The sequence below is a fragment of the Erinaceus europaeus genome, chromosome 8 (assembly GCF_950295315.1).
Source record: "Erinaceus europaeus chromosome 8, mEriEur2.1, whole genome shotgun sequence".
Taxonomy (NCBI): domain Eukaryota; kingdom Metazoa; phylum Chordata; class Mammalia; order Eulipotyphla; family Erinaceidae; genus Erinaceus; species Erinaceus europaeus.
The window spans coordinates 92,678,111-92,695,110 of record NC_080169.1 but is presented as its reverse complement, the minus strand read 5'-3'; the positions used below and the strand labels follow the sequence as shown (position 1 = coordinate 92,695,110).

General features: G+C 38.6%; 1 protein-coding gene across 9 annotated transcripts in view; it reads left to right on the top strand.

The window, feature by feature from the left end:
* Positions 1–17,000, top strand: part of CADPS2 (calcium dependent secretion activator 2) — a 614,124-nt gene that overhangs the window by 220,643 nt on the left and 376,481 nt on the right. For all 9 annotated transcript variants that reach the window (XM_060196497.1, XM_060196496.1, XM_060196500.1 and 6 more), the window contains exon 3: positions 14,734–15,066. In XM_060196497.1, the coding sequence (XP_060052480.1) occupies positions 14,734–15,066 (333 nt within the window). The remainder of the gene's footprint in view (positions 1–14,733; positions 15,067–17,000) is intronic.

Genomic DNA, 17,000 nt, shown 5'->3' with positions numbered 1-17,000 from the left:
ATGACCAAAACAAATGGACACCCTGCCAAGCAGGGGAATATTTTTACATGCCACACATCAAAGGGCTAAACACTAAAATCTGTGAATAACTCAGCAAACTCATCAACAACAAAAATGAAACCCCATCTAAAAGTGGGGAGAGGATATGCACAGAATCCTTACCAAAGCGATCTAAAAGAACAGACATATGAAGAAATGCTTCCCGTTACTGTCAGAGTAATGCAAATAAAGACAGTCAGATATATAACTTTACACTTGCAAGAATGTCATATATTAAAAAGAACAGTAATAAAAGTGTTGGTCAGGATATGAGAAAGGAACCCTTCTACACTACTAGTCAGAATGCAAATTGGTCTAACTTTCGTGGAAAACAGTCTGAAAACTTCTCATAGCACTAAAAGTTCACATATCCTATGACTTGACTATTCCGCTCATGGGGATATATTTAAAGAAAAGACACTCATAGAGAGAGATCTTCAGACACCTATGTTCCTACCAATACATTTGTAATAGCGCAATCTTTATAAACAGGCTAGTCCAACAACATTTGAGTGACTAAGAAAGTTATGATATATATGCTACTCCGTTGTTTAAAATGCTGTAGCCATGTTCTTTGCTTTATGCTGGATGAAACTTGAAGGTACTAAATCAAAGAGAGAACAGATAGCAGATTATCTCACTTATAAGTAGAACATAGGAGACAAACCAGAAAAGGAAAACTCAAAGCAAACTTTGGACTGGGCAGGGTGAAGGCAGACAACACAGGCAATGGAGAGGTCAGGAGGGGGTGAAAAGGATCTTGGGATATTGATATAACCATGTGCCAACAACTGTACTGTAAATCACTATTCCCCAGTAAAATAAGGCAAATAAGTGATGTTTTCACTATTCTAGATATAAGCCAGAGGGAGAAGGATGAGTAAAGGATGATCTTACTTATGTGTGGAACTTAAGCAATGAACAGGAAAATACAGGGTAACTTTTAGACTAGCTGTGACCTATTGCTACAGAGCCAGAGACTCTAAAGGGGAGATAGATATAGGTGACAGTTGAGAGGCTTCTAGTCACCCAGTGCATAAAGGTGAAGGAAGGCTTCCTTGTGATTAGTGTGGCATACAGACTCCTCTCACAGTGAGATAAGAGGAACTGAACTCATTTGAGAATAACTAGCTTATAAATGACTATTTTCTCCAATAAAATAGTTTTTATTGCCTCCAAAGTCATCACTGGCCTTCAGTGCTTGCTGACAAATTCACCATTACCAGGACCATCACACACACCTTTTTTTTTTAACTTTTTTCCCATGTGTTGCCCTTGTTGTTTATCATCATTGTTGTTATTGCTGCCACTGTTGGATAGAACAGAGAGAACTGGAGAGAGGAGAGGAAGACAGGGAGAGAAAGACAGTCATGCTTCACTGCTTGTGAAGCAAACCCCCTGCAGGTGGGGAGATAGGAGCTCAAACCAGCTTCCTGATGCCAATCTGTGTGCTTTCCGCCATATGCACTTAACCCACCCACGCTGCACCACCACCCGGCTCCCACACCTTTTTTTTCCCACTCCTTTTTGATAGAGTCAGAAATGAGAGAAGAGACATCTGAAACACTGTTCCACAAATTGGGGCTGGGGGCTTGAACTTGGGTCCTTGTACATGGTAGCATGTGCTCTGTACTAGGTGTGCCGCCACACAAACCCCTGAAATATTTTAACATTTTATTTAATTCAGCAGAGTTACAATGAGACATAAATCTCATGAGTAAATGACTAGATAGGGATTTCAGAGGAATCATCTGGGTTCTGTGACAAGGTGTGTAGTGGGAAAAACAAAAAGGAAGAAATGAAGGAATTGGGAATGGTTTCCAGATGTGGGACAGAGAAATTATCTGATATGTTCACCTTGGTATCAGAACAAAGGTTGTGAAAAGTTATTAATTCCATGTACTGTTAGCAACAGTACATCCAAGCAGAGATTTTTGGGGTGGTATTGTGAGATTCAGTTCTGAAGTTTGTGAGATTTGGATGGAAGGATTCATATTTCGTACCTTATAATCATGTCAAGGTGAGATGTTTCTGACTCAACTGGTGGTAAACATCCTGAAATTCTTAAAAACTCACTATCAGGGGAGTTGTGCGGTAGTGCAGCAGCTTAAGCGCACGTGGTGCAAAGCACAAGGACCTGCGGAAGGATCCTGGTTCGAGCCCCCGGCTCACCACCTGCAGGGGAAGTCACTTCACAAGCGGTGAAGTAGATCTATAGGTATCTATCTTTCTCTCCTCCTCTCTGTCTTCCCTTCCTCTCTCCATTTCTCTCTGTCCTATCCAACAATGGTGACAACAATAATAATTACAACAATAAAGCAACAAGGGCAGCAAAAGGGAATAAAGAAATGAATAAATTTTAAAAATAGTCACTATCAGGCCACCCCATCAGCTAGGGCCTTAGTTGGGGAGTCCTGAGAGTCCCAAACAGACATGATGGGCCTAGACCTCGAATAAATCCCTCTCCCAAATATTACCAGTCATCTCTATCGGGAACAACATAATAGACCCCTTTGTGGGCCCTTATAGGACCTTGCCTTCAACTTGGATTAACAATGGTAGAGAATCTTCCATCCTCTGAAGTGAGGATGGACAACATACTCTATGTTCTATCTGAGGAAGATGGGTCCTAAAACTGGGGGAGCTTGGAATGATCTTACTCATGACCACAGAATGTGAGCTCAGACCTACAGGGATGCAGAGGTCACATAGGCTACTAAGCTTAATCTGGGCCCTAGATAAGATCAAATTGATGGGGTTTACAGTCAACAATATTTATATACCTTTCCCAAACTAGGGAGCTACTCTCTTCCCTGATTCAGATTTCTGGTCCTTTTTCCAGCCATGACATCATCTCCCCAGACAATAACTTGAATCCACCTGCATATCAAATATCAAGCCCAGAAAAAAATAAAATAAAATAAAAATAAAAATTATTAGTATAGTCATGGGCCCTTTGAGATATAGGCCTACTAGTTATCTACAAAACGGAGACCTCCCCCCTTCCCAAACTCTTCATCTGCACTATTCCAGTCTTTAGGTTCATGATTAGTCAACAACTGGTTTGGCTTTATATGTTAACTCTCTTTTCAGCCACCAGGTTCCAGATGCTACCATGATGCCAACCAGAATTCCCTGGACAGACAGCTCTACCAGTGTGTCCTGGAGCCCCAATTCCCCCAGAGCCTCACCCCATTAGGGGAAGAGAGAGGCAGACTGGGAGTATGGATCAACCTGTCAATACCCATGTGCAGTGGGGAAGCAATTACAGAAGCCAGACTTTCCACCTTCTGTACCCCATAATGACCCTGGGTCCATACTCCCTGAGGGATAAAGAATAGGAAAGCTATCATGGGAGGGGAGGAGATACGGAGTTCTGGTGGTGGGAATTGTGGGAAGTTGTACCCCTCTTATCCTATGCTTTTTATCAGTGTTTCCTTTTTTAATTTATTTATTGGAGAATTAATGCTTTATATTCAACAGTTAATGCAATAGTTTGTACATGCATAACATTTCTCAGCTTTCCATATAGTACAATGCCCACTAGGTCCTCTGCCATCGTTTTTGAACCTGTATCCCCACCACCACCACCACCCACCCCAGAGTCTTTTACTTTGGTGCAATACAGCTATTCCAGTTCAGGTTCTACTTGTTTTCTTTTCTGATCTTGTTTTTCAACTTCTGCCTGAGACTGACATCATCCTATATTCATCCTTCTGTTTCTGACTTATTTCACTAAACATGAATTTTTCAAGGTTCATCCAAGATCGGCTGAAAACAGTCAAGTCACCATTTTTTATAGCTGAGTAATATTCCATTGTGTATACGTACCACAACGTGCTCAGCAACTCATCTGTTGTTGGACACCTGGGTTGCTTCCAGGTATTGGCTATTACAAATTGTTCTGCTAATAACATAGTTATACACAGATCTTTTTGGATGGGTGTGTTGGGTCCTTAGGATATATCCCCAGGAGAGGAATTGCAGGATTATACTGTAGGTCCATTTCAAGCCTTCTGAGAGTTCTCCAGACTGTTCTCCACAGATGTTGGACCAATATACATTTGCACCAGTAGTGCAGGAGGGTTCCTTTGACCCCACAACCTCTCCAACATTTGCTGCTGTTACCTTTTCTAATGTGTGACATTCTCACAGGAGTGAAGTGGTATCTAATTGTTGTCTTGATATGTCTTTTTCTGACAAAGACTTGGAGCATTTTTTCATGGGTTTCTCAGCCTTTTGGATCTCTTCTGCGGTGAATATCCTGTCCATGTCCTCTCATTTTTGGATGGGGTTATTTGTTTTCTTGTTGTTGAGTTTGGCAAGCTCTTTATATATTTTGGTTAGTAGCCTCTTGTCTGATGTATGGCATGTAAAGATCTCCCATTCTGTGAGAGGTCTCTTGGATTGGGTAGTGATTTCCTTTGCTGTGCAGATGCTTTTTAATTTGATGTAGTCCCATAGGTTTATGCTTGCCTTAGTCTTCTTTGTAATTGGATTCATTTCATTGAAGATGCCTTTAAAATTTATGTGGAAAAGAGTTCTGCCAACATTTTCCTCTAAGTATCTGATAGTTGCTGGTCTAACATCGAGGTCCTTGATCCACTTGGAATTTACTTTTGTATCTGGTGAAATATAGTGGTTCAGTTTCATTCTTCTGAATGTTTCAGCCCATTTTTTCTAACATCATTTGTTGAAGAGACTCTGCTTTCCCCATTTAATAGTCTGGGCACCTTTGTCAAAGATTACATGTCCATAGGTGTGGAAGCTTACTTCTGGGTTCTCAATTCTATTCCACTGGCTCTCAGTTCTATTCCACACACAATGGTGTGTCTATTCATGTTCTAACACCAAGCAGTTTTGATGACAATGGCCCTATAATACAATTTAAGATCTGGGAGTGTGATGCCTCCAGTTCTGTTTCTTCCCAAGATTGTTTTGACAATTCCAGGTCTTTTCAGGTTTCAGATAAACATTTGTAGCATTTGTTCTATTCTCCTAAATGATGTGGTTGGAACTTGATGGGGATAGCATTAAATTTGTAGGTGGCTCTGGGAAGTATAGTTACTTTGATGATGTTAATTCTCCCAACCCATGAACATGGAATATCTTTGCAGTTCTTTGTGTCTTTTTCAATTTCCTTGAGTAGTGACTCATAATTTTCAGTATACAAGTCTTTCACTTCATTGGTTAGGTTTACTCCTAGATATTTTATTGTTTTTGTTGCTATAGTAAAAGGAATTGATTTCTGGATTTCAGCTTCTTCTAACTTAGTGTTTGCATAGGGGAATGCCACTGACTTTTGAATGTTAATTTTGTAGCCTGATGATTTCCAAAAGCTTCTTGCTGGATTCCTTTCTATGTATATTATTATCATGTAATCTGCAGATAGGGAATTTGACTTCTTCTCTTCCAATCTGTATCCCTTTAATTCCTTGCTCCTGACTGGTTGAATAGTAATGGGGATAGTGGGCAGCACTGTCTAGTACCTGATCTAAGGGGAAATGCTTCCAGTTTTTCACCATTGAGTATGATGTTGGCTGTAGGTTTGCTATATATAGACTCTACTATCTTGAGGAATTTTCCATCTATTCCCATTTTTGTAGTGTTTTGATCATAAAGGGATGTTGTATTTTGTCAAAGGCTTTCTCTGCATCTGTTGATATTACCAACCGGGTTTTGGTTTTGCTTTTGTTGATGTGGTTGGATCACGCTGATTGATTTACGTATATTAAACCAACCTTGCATGCCTGGGATAAAGCCCACTTGGTCATGATGAACAGTCTTTTTAATATGCTGCTGTATCCGGTTGGCTAGAATTTTGTTCAGTATTTTAGCATCTATGTTCATCAGAGATATTGGCCTGTAGTTTTCTTTTTTTGGCTGTGTCCCTGTCTGCTTTTGGTATCAAAGTGATGTTGGCTTCATAGAAGCTGGAAGCGAGTATTCCAGTGTCTTCAAACTTCTGGAAGACTTTTAAAAGTAGAGGTATCAGTTCTTCTTTAAAGGTTTTGTAGAATTCATTTGTAAAACTATATGCTCCAGGACTTTTATTTTTGGAAAGATTTTTGTTAACTGTTTCAATTTCATTAGCTGTGATGGGCCTGTTCATGTTATCTATTTCCTCTTTACTTAATTTTGGAAGTTGGTAGGTATCTAGGAAATTACCCAGTACTTACACATTCTCTAGCTTGGTGGCATGTAGTTGTTCATAGAAATCTCTCATGTTATGCTAAATTTCTGCAGTGGCTGTTGTGATATCTCCTCTTTCATTTATGATCCAATTTATTTGGGTCTTATCCCTTTTTTGTTTTGTGAGTCTGGCTAAAGGTTTGTTGATTTTGTTCACTCTTTCAAAGAATCAACATTTACTTTCGTGCATTTTTTGGTATGGTTTTCTTATTTTCAACGTTATTTATTTTTGCCCTAACTTTAGTGATTTCTGTCCTTCTGGTTGCCTTAGGGTTGCTTTGTTCTTCTTCTTCTGGGTCTTTAAGATGTGCATTCAGGCTGTTTATTTGTGCTTTTTCTTGTTTCCTAATATGTGCTTGTATAGCTATGATTCACTCTAATTACTGCCTTAAAAGTGTCCCATATATTTTGATAGACTGTGTCTTCATTTTCATTGAACTCTGGAAACATTTTGATTTCTTCCTTTATTTCCTTTTTGACCCAGTAGTTGTTAAGTAGTGTACTGTTGAGCTTCCACATTTTGGGACTATTGCTAATCTTTTGTTGATTGTTAAATGTTAGTTTAATTCCACCATGGTCTAAGAAGATTCTTGGCATGATTTCAATGCTCTTGAATTTGCTGATGCTGTCTTTGTGGCCTAACATATGGAACATATTGAGATCAACCCATGTGGACTTGAGTAAAATGTGTATTCCGGTTTCTTGGGATGAATGACTCTGAAAATGTCCAATAGTTCTAGTTTATCTATCTCCTCATTTAGCTCCCTCATGTTTTTATTGATTTTTTGCCCTGATGATCTGTCAAGTTGAGAGAGTGGGATGTTGAAGTCTCCTACTATGACTGTGTTGCTGTTAATTTATTGCTCTAGCTCTTTCAGTAGATGTTTGATATATTTAGATAGCTTCTCATTGGGTGCATAGATGTTAATAACATCTTCTTGATTGACTGATCCTCTGATCATTAAGCAGTGTCCATCCCTATCTTTTTTAATTTTATTTATTTTAAAGTCTATCATGTCAGATAGGAGAATAGCTTTTTCTGCCATTTTTTGTGGGCCATTGGCTTGTATGATAGTTTTCCGTCCTTTCATTTTGAGTCTGTGTTTTTCTTGTTGAGTTAGGTGGGTTTCCTGTAGGCAGTAAATTGTTGGGTTCTGTTTTCTGATCAATCTTCCTCCTCTTTGCCTTTTAGTAGGTGAATTCAGGCCACTGGCATTTATTGCTATCAAAGATTGAAGATATTTTAACACCATTCTTGTAGAATTTTAGAGGGGTCTGATTGATGGCATATTTATGGTGGTCACACTGTTTATAGAAGACTTTTCAGAACTTTTCAGGGCAGGATTGGAGATAATTGATTCTTTCAGCTATTGCTTGTCTGAGAAGGTTTTGATGTCTCCATCTAGTCTGAATGACAATCTAGCAGGATACAGTAGTCTTGGTTGAAACCCTTTCTCATTGAGCACTCGATAGATATCTTGCCATTCTCATCTGGCCTGCTAATCTTAACAGTTTTCCTTTATATTTGACTCTGTTTTTCTCTTGCAGCCTGCAGGATCCTATCTTTATCCTTATTCCTTTCCATTCTAAATATGATGTGTTTTGGTATCTTTATGTCTGGGTTAATACTGAGTGGGACCCTCTGGGCTTCTTGAATCTATGTCTTTGATGTTGACTAGACTAGAGAAGTTCTGAGCTATCATGTCTTGAAGAATGCTTTCTTCCCCCCCCCCCCTTCTTTCTTCCTCTGGTAAGCCAATAATGTACATATTATTTCTTTTGAAGTCATCCTATAGGTCTCTGTTATTTTTTTTTAGTATCTCTTAATCTCTTTTTGAGATCTCTTGCTTTTTGTTGTCTCTAATTCATCCTTGATCATGCTAGTTCTGTCTCCAGCCTCATTTGTTCTATTCTCTTCCCCCCTCTACTGTTTTCTGGAGTTCATCAATTTTGTTACCCTGTTCTGATACTGTTTTGCCTTATTTAGCTAGTTGTTTTCTTAGCTCAGCTATTTTAGCTTTCAGCTCTCTAATAACCTTGAGATAATTAGTGTTTTCTTCCAGGGTCTGATTTGTTGCTTCTGCATTTCTGATGACAATTCTTTCAAACTCTTTACTCATTCCTGTGATTATTTCCTTAACTATTGTTTGGATGTTGACCTCATTATTTTGTGCCTCAGCCTCTGAGGGGCTTTTAGCTGGATTCTTGTTCATTTCTCCAATATTTCTTCTTGTTGGTTTAACCATTTTATATATTATGTTATGAGGTCCCTCTCTCAGTACTTTTAAATTTACTGATCTCTCTTGCCTGGATTGACTTGTGTCTAAGTAAGGTAATTAAAGGGTTCACTGTTGTTGGAGTTAGGAAGTTAACAATTGTTTCAGTATTAATTTAATCCCTGATTTGGAGCACAATGACTTAAAAGCTTCTTTTATTCTTTTTCTTCCCTGTAGGCTGTCGGAGCCTGAGAAATTTTAAACTATAAGTATGCTTCTTAGCTTAATCACTGACTCAGGTGATTTGGTTGGCTTCTGAAGTCATTCTAGTTCTGTCTTGTTGTGGCCCCATATGATCTCCTTTGGTCTTTTGTTGCTGCTTTATGGTAAGTGTGAGGTCCTTTGAAGGCCCTGAGGACTTATGATGATGTTCCTGATTCCTTTATTAATAAAAAATGAAAAGAAGACATGAAGGAGGGGGAGAGGAAGAGGGGGGAAGTCGACAGGGGGAGGAAAACTGAATCCCAAATGAAGTAGAATAAACCAAATCAATATATGAAATGCTATCTATTACTGTGTAGTGAACAATCCTCAAATTCAGCAACTTCAAGCAAGTATCTACTATCTCCATATCTTATTCCTTAGAATCTGGGAGTAACTTAGCTGGATGTTTCTTAAGAGAGGCTCATGATGGCACACTCAAGTTGTCAGCTAGACTATAGTCATTTAATGACTCAGTTGAGACTAGAGAATATGCTTTCCAATGACCAGGAAGGTGACTTAGTGGGTAAGGGCTTGCTTTTACATATGTCCCTGGTTCCATCCCTAAGCACTAAGAAATAAATTTTTCAGTCCACTCAAGAAGTTCTTGAAGACTTCAGTTCATTGATGGCTACTAAGATCCTGGGTTTCAGTTTCTTGCCTCATAACATCTTACTTCCTCCAGAGCAAATAAGGATGTCAATAGTAGCATCACCATTCATACACTAATCTTGAGGTTTGATTATATTTTTCATCTGTACCTTAAACAGCTTTTCTCTATTCCCTTGTCTTTCCCATTATCTAACTGAAATTTCCAATTCTTCTTTTACCTTTCTTTTGTTCTTCAGTCAAGGTTGATAAGGAATAGTTTACATTTGCTGTCTTGATTTCATTACAGTACTCTCCCTCACATAGGTAGGCACCTTTCCTCCCCACTTCAGGAAATCTTCTCTGCTAGAGATGGCCATTTTCTATCATTATTATAGTTACTTTCTCTCATGACCTTTGGTTCTCTCCCTCTTCTTCATAACAGCGACTCCTGCCTTAGTTTAATAGGTCATTTTCGGTTCTGCTTCTTTCATTAGCATCTTCTCCTATACCCAGTTCTACCAAATATTTAAATTGATAATTTTATTGTATTTTATTTTCAAATATGTCCTTTACCAAAACTAATAATTTATGGCACACAAAACCCCAACAATACCCACTACCATACAAAGAAAGAAAGAGAGAGAGAGAAAGAGCTATTTCATCTCTATAAAATATTTATTTTTATTACTCGAATCCAGACATTCCAGTTCTTCTTCTTCTAGCGTTTGCCAGACATTCCAGTAATAAGCACCTATGAATAGCTATTTCTTTGCACATTCTATAAATCACCAAGGTGTGCAGGCCCTTGTTTTTTTAATTCACCTGGTCTGAAGTGCTTCTATGATAATTGGTATATTAATCTGTCTCAGTCAGTTGTCATCAACCCTTCACACTGTCACCAGTTATTTGTCTAAGTCATGCTTCTCAGTATTGCAGTCCCAGGGTCACTCAACCATCAGTGACTCCCAGTCATCAGAGAGCTCAGCTTCCTTGCTTGGCACACAGTGCATTTCACCATCTGGTCTCTGGTCTGTTTGACACACCATTTGCTTCTCTCACCCTTAAATCTAATGCTACTGCTATATATTTCTTACAGTTCCCTTAAAAAAACATGCAATATTTTTATGATTGTGCTTTCTTTTATTTTCTCTTTATTTTTTTCTGAAATGTACTTTATTCTCATTTTTTTCCCTCCTTTAAGTGTAGGTTATTCAAATTGCTAGGCCTTTGACTCTATCTTAGAACCTTCTCCTTTCCCATTAGAATTAATAACTTTCTATTCCTCCATTCTCTTTGCATAGAGTTTTTCCCAGATGGGATAAGCTGCTTGACTTCTGGACCATTGTCTTTTTTTCCTTTGGGTTCTTCAAAATTAGCAAAATGCCTAGTCATTGTCACACTCAGTAAACTTAATTCTGAAATTAACTTTTATTTCTCTTAGTTATTTAATCATGGTTTACATTTGTAAATAGTTCTACACTACACCTACTACCCAAGTTCTGTGCCTCTCCTTCCTTATAGATAACTGCCATGGTTCTTACTATGTCTTAAAGATACCTCGGATATGTATATGTGTTTGTATATACACACGTGTGTATTGTATGTACTGCTAGTCATGTTTCAGTTCTCTTTATCAACATATAAGCAAAACCATCCAATAGCGTCTTTCATCTTCCTAAGAATAATCACCTCTAATTCCATCACTTTGTCCCAAAAGAGAATATTATCTAATATCATTCGAACTCAACTAGATTAAATATACTCCATTGAATATATTTCTAATAATTTCTCATCTAGTTATCTGATTGTGGGCATTTAGATGATTTTTAGTACTAAGCTATTATGAATTTTAAGAATCCAATTAAGTATATACCTATGTACCTAGCAGCACAATTTGTAATAGCTAAAACCTGGAAGCAACCCAGGTGCCCAACAACAGATGAGTGGCTGAAAAAGTGCCCCCAGAGGCAAGAAATGCCCCTAGAGGCAGGAAATGCCCCTTCACCTCCTAGGCCCTGCTCCAGAGGCAGGAAATACCCCTTCACCCACCAGGCCTCCCCTTGACATCACACTGGCTCTTGCTGCTCTTCTACTTGTCCCTCCCTGTCTTGTGCCAGTTCTTTTGAAAACACCTACACAATATCATTTAGGTTTCTGCCCAACAGGTTTCTGTTCACCTCATCACTGCTATTCCCCTGACAGAAATGGAGTCTTTTACAGACATTGAATCATTTATATATAGCCAATTAGAAAGAGGGAGATATCGGGAAATTGTGCCGATATGGTTGAGCTTGGCAGGACTTGAACCTGAGGAGTGTGTCCAATCCTGTTAGTCTCTCTCTCTACCAAGAGGTTGAACAAAAAGGGACAGTAGTACCACAAAGGTGTGCTTCCTCCTATCAGACTCCCTGCCTCACAATGAGCATTCCTGATATTATGGCCATTAGATAAAAAGAAAGGGGGAGATGTTGGACATTACGCCACACCAGCCCCCTTGTTCCATTGCTGATACTATGGTCTATTTACATAATCATTGTTTTGCCTGAGACCCTCCCTGCCTGTAGGGTATTGGTTAATCTCATTGGTTAGAACCTTTGCAACAGCTGCTATGGAAGCTTTCTACCTTCGTGCTCTTTTCTCCACCCCCTCTCCTAGTCATTTCCTTTTCCCACTTGCCACTTCTGGTTAAAGATATATATAAAGGTGTTCTCTCTGATCAATAAAGGCATTGCATTGGGTTCCTGCTCTGCCACAAGTTCCTGGTCTCTCTCCAGTGACGCTAGCCCAGCATATATACACAATGGAATACTACGCAGCTATTAATAACAATGATCCCACCTTCTCTGACCCATCTTGGGTGGAGCTAGAAGGAATTATGTTAAGTGAGATAAATCAGAAAGATAAAGACAAGTATGGGATGATCCCACTCATAAACAGAAGTTGAGAAAGAAGAACAGAAAGGGAAACTCAAAGCAGGATTTGACTGAAATTGGAGTAGGGCACCAAAGTAAAAACCCTGGGTTGAGGGTGAGGGGGGATGTTTGGCTTCACGGGGGTTGGGGGAGGGGTTGGGGGAGGGGGGATGGGACACAGTCTTTTGGTGGTGGGAATGGTGTTTATGTACACTCCTATTAATTTTTAGTCATAAAAATCACCATTGAATCAATATGAGAGGGGGGAAATTGATTGAATGTCTCAAATTTTTTAATGCACAGACCATAGCCTGAGTCTTTGATAGGTTGACATTCTTAAAAACTTATACCATGAAGAACAGAAGTAACTGGTGGCACAGCTATATATAAATAATGTCAAAGGACATAAATTATGCTGATGTTGTGTATGATACAGCAAACCCTAACAAAGGGATATTTCAAAGTTAACCCAATTGCTAAATAATGTGATTATAGCAATAACTGTCTACCATCTTCTGAAACCCTAAGATAGCAGGAACCTCCTGCTTCCTCTATAAAGCCTATATTTTTCCCAGTCCTGGGACCTCTAGAGTGGGGCTCACTTTCCTGCATGCTTCTCTCAATTCATACCAAATGATATTGCATCTACCGATCCCAACCTAATCAATACAACGAGTACCACCTCAGCATGCTTCACTTCAGACTATGTCCAAAGAGGCGTGGAATGTCAACCCTTCAGCCTCATTACTTGTGTGAGACCTTTCCTTTCATAGGATTCTCTAATTATATTCCCTGTGGTTCACTTCCTAACAAAGTTCCAAAACCTAGATATAGACCAGGTCCCATGAGATACAGTATATGTTCACATGTATCCATAAATTAGGGCAAAATATATACCTGAAAGCAAAAGTACACAATAGTCTGCAGTGAGTCAGTATAAAGTTCATAAAGAAATAGTGTCTACATAGACTTAGATACCTTCCTCACCTACTTCCTACTATACTTCCCTCACTCACTGCAAAACTAACCTTATCAAAGCAAAGACTGCAAATGCTAAATAAGGGCAAGAGACTGGCATACTTTAATGATGGCTCTTTAGTCACTATCAGGCCACCCCATCAGCTGGGGCCCTAGTCGAGGAGTCCTGAGATTCCCAAACAGACATGATGGGCCTAGACCTCGAATAAATCCCTCTCTCCATTGTTACCAGTCATCTCTATCAGGAACAACACAAAAGACCTCTTTGTGGGCCCCCATAGAACCTTGCCCTCAACTTGGATCAATAATGGTAGAAAATGTTCCATCCTCCGAAGAAAAGCTAGACAGACAACATGCTCTATGCTACACCCACGGAAGATGGGTCCTGATATTGAGGTAGCTTGGAATGTTTCTACTCATGACCATATAGTATGAGATCAGATCTAGAGGGATGCAGAGGTCACATAGGCTCCTAAACTGAATCTGGGCTCCAGATCACATCAAATTGATGGGGTTTATAGTCAACAATATTTATACACCTTTCCCATATCAGGGAGCTACTCTCTTCCCTGATCCAGGTTTCTAGTCCCTTTTCTAGCCTTGACATCATCTCCTCAGACAATAACTTGGATCTAAACTGCATATCAGATTTCAGGATCAGGGAAGAAAAAAACAAAGCAAACAAACAAACAAAAAATTAGTCATGGGTTCTTTGGAATATAACTAAAATATGTTTACTAGCTATCTACAAAATGGAGACCCCGCAGCTCTTCATCTGCACTATTCCAGCCTTTACTCACGATCAGTCAACAATATGTTTGCCTTTATATGTTAACTCTCTTTTCAGCCACCAGGTTCCAGATGCTACCATTATGCCAATCAGACTCCCCTGGACTTGTGAAGTCAGAAATTAGGTCTATCATAGCTTCCCAGAAGTAGAACAGTTTTGACTAATGGTCATATATGTTGAGTTTTGACATAGGTACTAGATTGACTATACTATTCGCCTTGCTGTCATCACTTAAGCAATAGAAGATTCCCTTCCTGTTAAAAAGCTAGGAAGAACATCCACATACAGAAAGGAAAGTTGGATTCACATCTCCAGCTAGCTTCTTATGAATTATTACTAAGAATTCAGAGATAACCATAACTTTATGGTGGGCAACCATATGTACAGACTAGATAAACTTAGTTGTTGTTTTATTTTAAGATTTTATTTATGAGAAAGATAGGAGAGAGAGAGAAAGAACCAGACATCACTCTGGCATATGTGCTGCAGGGGATCGAACTTGGGACCTCATGCTTGAGAGTCCACAAAGTTTTTTTTATCACTGCGCCACCTCCCGGACCACCAGTTTTTTTTTTTTTTAATAGTAGTCATTGTCACTTAAGTATTTCAACATTCTAGAAAATTTGACGTTTCCATTATTCTGTCTGTCACCATATATTTACATAATGTTAGGATACTTGGTGTCACAATTCTCATTTGAATGTAACAAGCTTCCTCACCTAATTGTAAATGGATTTTAATTTTTGTTGTCCAGGTTTTCCTGAAGAGTGACCGAGTGGCCAGAATGGTTCAGAGTGGAGGATGTTCTGCAAATGATTTCAGAGAAGTTTTTAAGAAAAACATAGAAAAGCGTGTCCGAAGTTTGCCAGAAATTGATGGCTTGAGCAAAGAAACAGTGCTTAGCTCATGGATAGCAAAATATGATACCATTTACAGAGGTGAGGAGGACTTGTGCAAGCAACCAAATAGAATGGCCCTCAGTGCTGTGTCTGAACTTATTCTGAGCAAGGAGCAACTCTACGAAATGTTTCAGCAGATTCTGGGTATTAAGAAGCTTGAACACCAACTCCTTTATAATGCATGTCAGGTAAGTGGTCTATGGTTTGCGTTTTCCTGGTCCAATTTACAGAGTGAAGGTGTATTCCAAAGTCTATGAAGATGTACTTTCTGTCTGTTATCATTTGGATGAAAACTTGAGGGAAATTGAATTTCAAAAAAATAGTGATACTTGGAAGAAATTATTTGACAAGAGAATAATGTTAGCAATAAATGTTCCCATATCCTTTATTTGAAGAAATCAATTTGTTTCAATAACATATAGAGAGGGCATGTCCAAAATAGTAAAGTAAAAACATTTTGTTACTTGAAAAAGTTTGTTCATTTATAATAAACACATATTCCTTTTTTTTAAGATTTTTTTTTAATTGGATAGGACAGAAATTGAGAGAGGAGGGGGGAGGAGAGAGGGGAAAAGACAGACATCTGCAGACCTGCTTCACTGCTTGTGAAGTGTCCCGCCTGCAGGTGGGGAACGAGAGCTTGAACCCAGATCTTTGTTGGGGTCCTTGTGCTTAGTACTATGCACTTAACCAGGGGTGCCACCACCCAGCCCCAACACATATTCCTTAATACAAAATAAGTTGCCATAAAATTATGAGGCTGGTCTTCTAAATTTGATGGAACCAAATAAATTTCCCCCTTTTTTAAAATTTTACTTTTTTGGGGTTTTGTTATTTAATATTGGTTTATAAAATTACAGTTTAACAGGGAATGATTTCCCCATTGTTCTCTCTAGGACAGTTCTCTGTTCCCATTCTCTTCATTGGAAACTGCAGTGGTTCTCCCAAGGTCACAGATATGGGACTATTTTTTTTTTATTAGTGATTGAATCGTGATTAACAAGATTGTAGGATAAAAGGGGTACAATTCCATACACTTCACTTTCTTTCTTTACTTGTTTCTCTAATCATACATATAAAAACTGAAAAAGACATTGTATTTCCTTTATTTCATCTTTAAGACCCCATAATTTGTTCGATAATATATTCCTTATATATTTGCATTATGCTTGCTTTTTTTGTAGTATAAATTACTTAAATGTAGTTATACTTTTAAATTTACAAAACTTTGTTATTTTTAAACTGTTATTTTTTGGGGCCGAGCAGTAGTGCACCGTTTAAGCACACATAGCACAAAGTGCAGACTGGAGCTAGGATCCCAGTTCAAGCCCCTCAGCTCCCCACCTGGAATGGGGTCACTTTGCAAGCAGTGAAACAGATCTTCAAGTGTCTTTCTCTCCCTCTATCTTCCCCTTCTTTCTGTTTCTCCATCTTATCCGACATCAACACCAGCAACAGCCATGGAAAAAGATGGCTGCCAGGAGCAGTGGATTCCTAATGCAGGCACAGAGCACCAGTGATAACCTTGGAGACACAAACAAACAAAAAAACCTGTCTTTTCATTGAGTCAGACTTTTGCGCACACCTGGGAAAGCTCATTATCTTACAGTGTTTAAGAACTCTGGTTCATACCACTGCTCCCTAACGGAAGGGGAAAACTTCATGAGAAGTAAAATAGTGTTGCAGGTGTCTCTGTTTCTTTCCCTCCTTATCTTCCCCTTCCCTCTTGGTTTCTGTGTCTATTCAATAAATACATATATCAAATCTTAAAAAAATTAAACTTCTATAGTATACATACATTTATTTTTAGTCTTTTTGCAAATCTCTTTTTCCTAATTTTCTGTATTCAGTCTGTATCATTTACTTGCATTACTAATTAGTGGATCATGTTAAGTGAATGAATCTAGTTAATTCATAGTAAAATGACTTCTCAATCCTGTGAATAATTCCTGCATTCATCTTAATTGTTTTCACTGTCATTAAGCCAGCTTGTAGATAATGGAAGGTGATTGTGACATCAAAATCTTCCATATTAAAATAAATACAACCAAGACTCCGTACATGTAATAAAACACTAGCTCATTAATACAGTTAAATAGTGATGAACATAATTTTGTAGTAA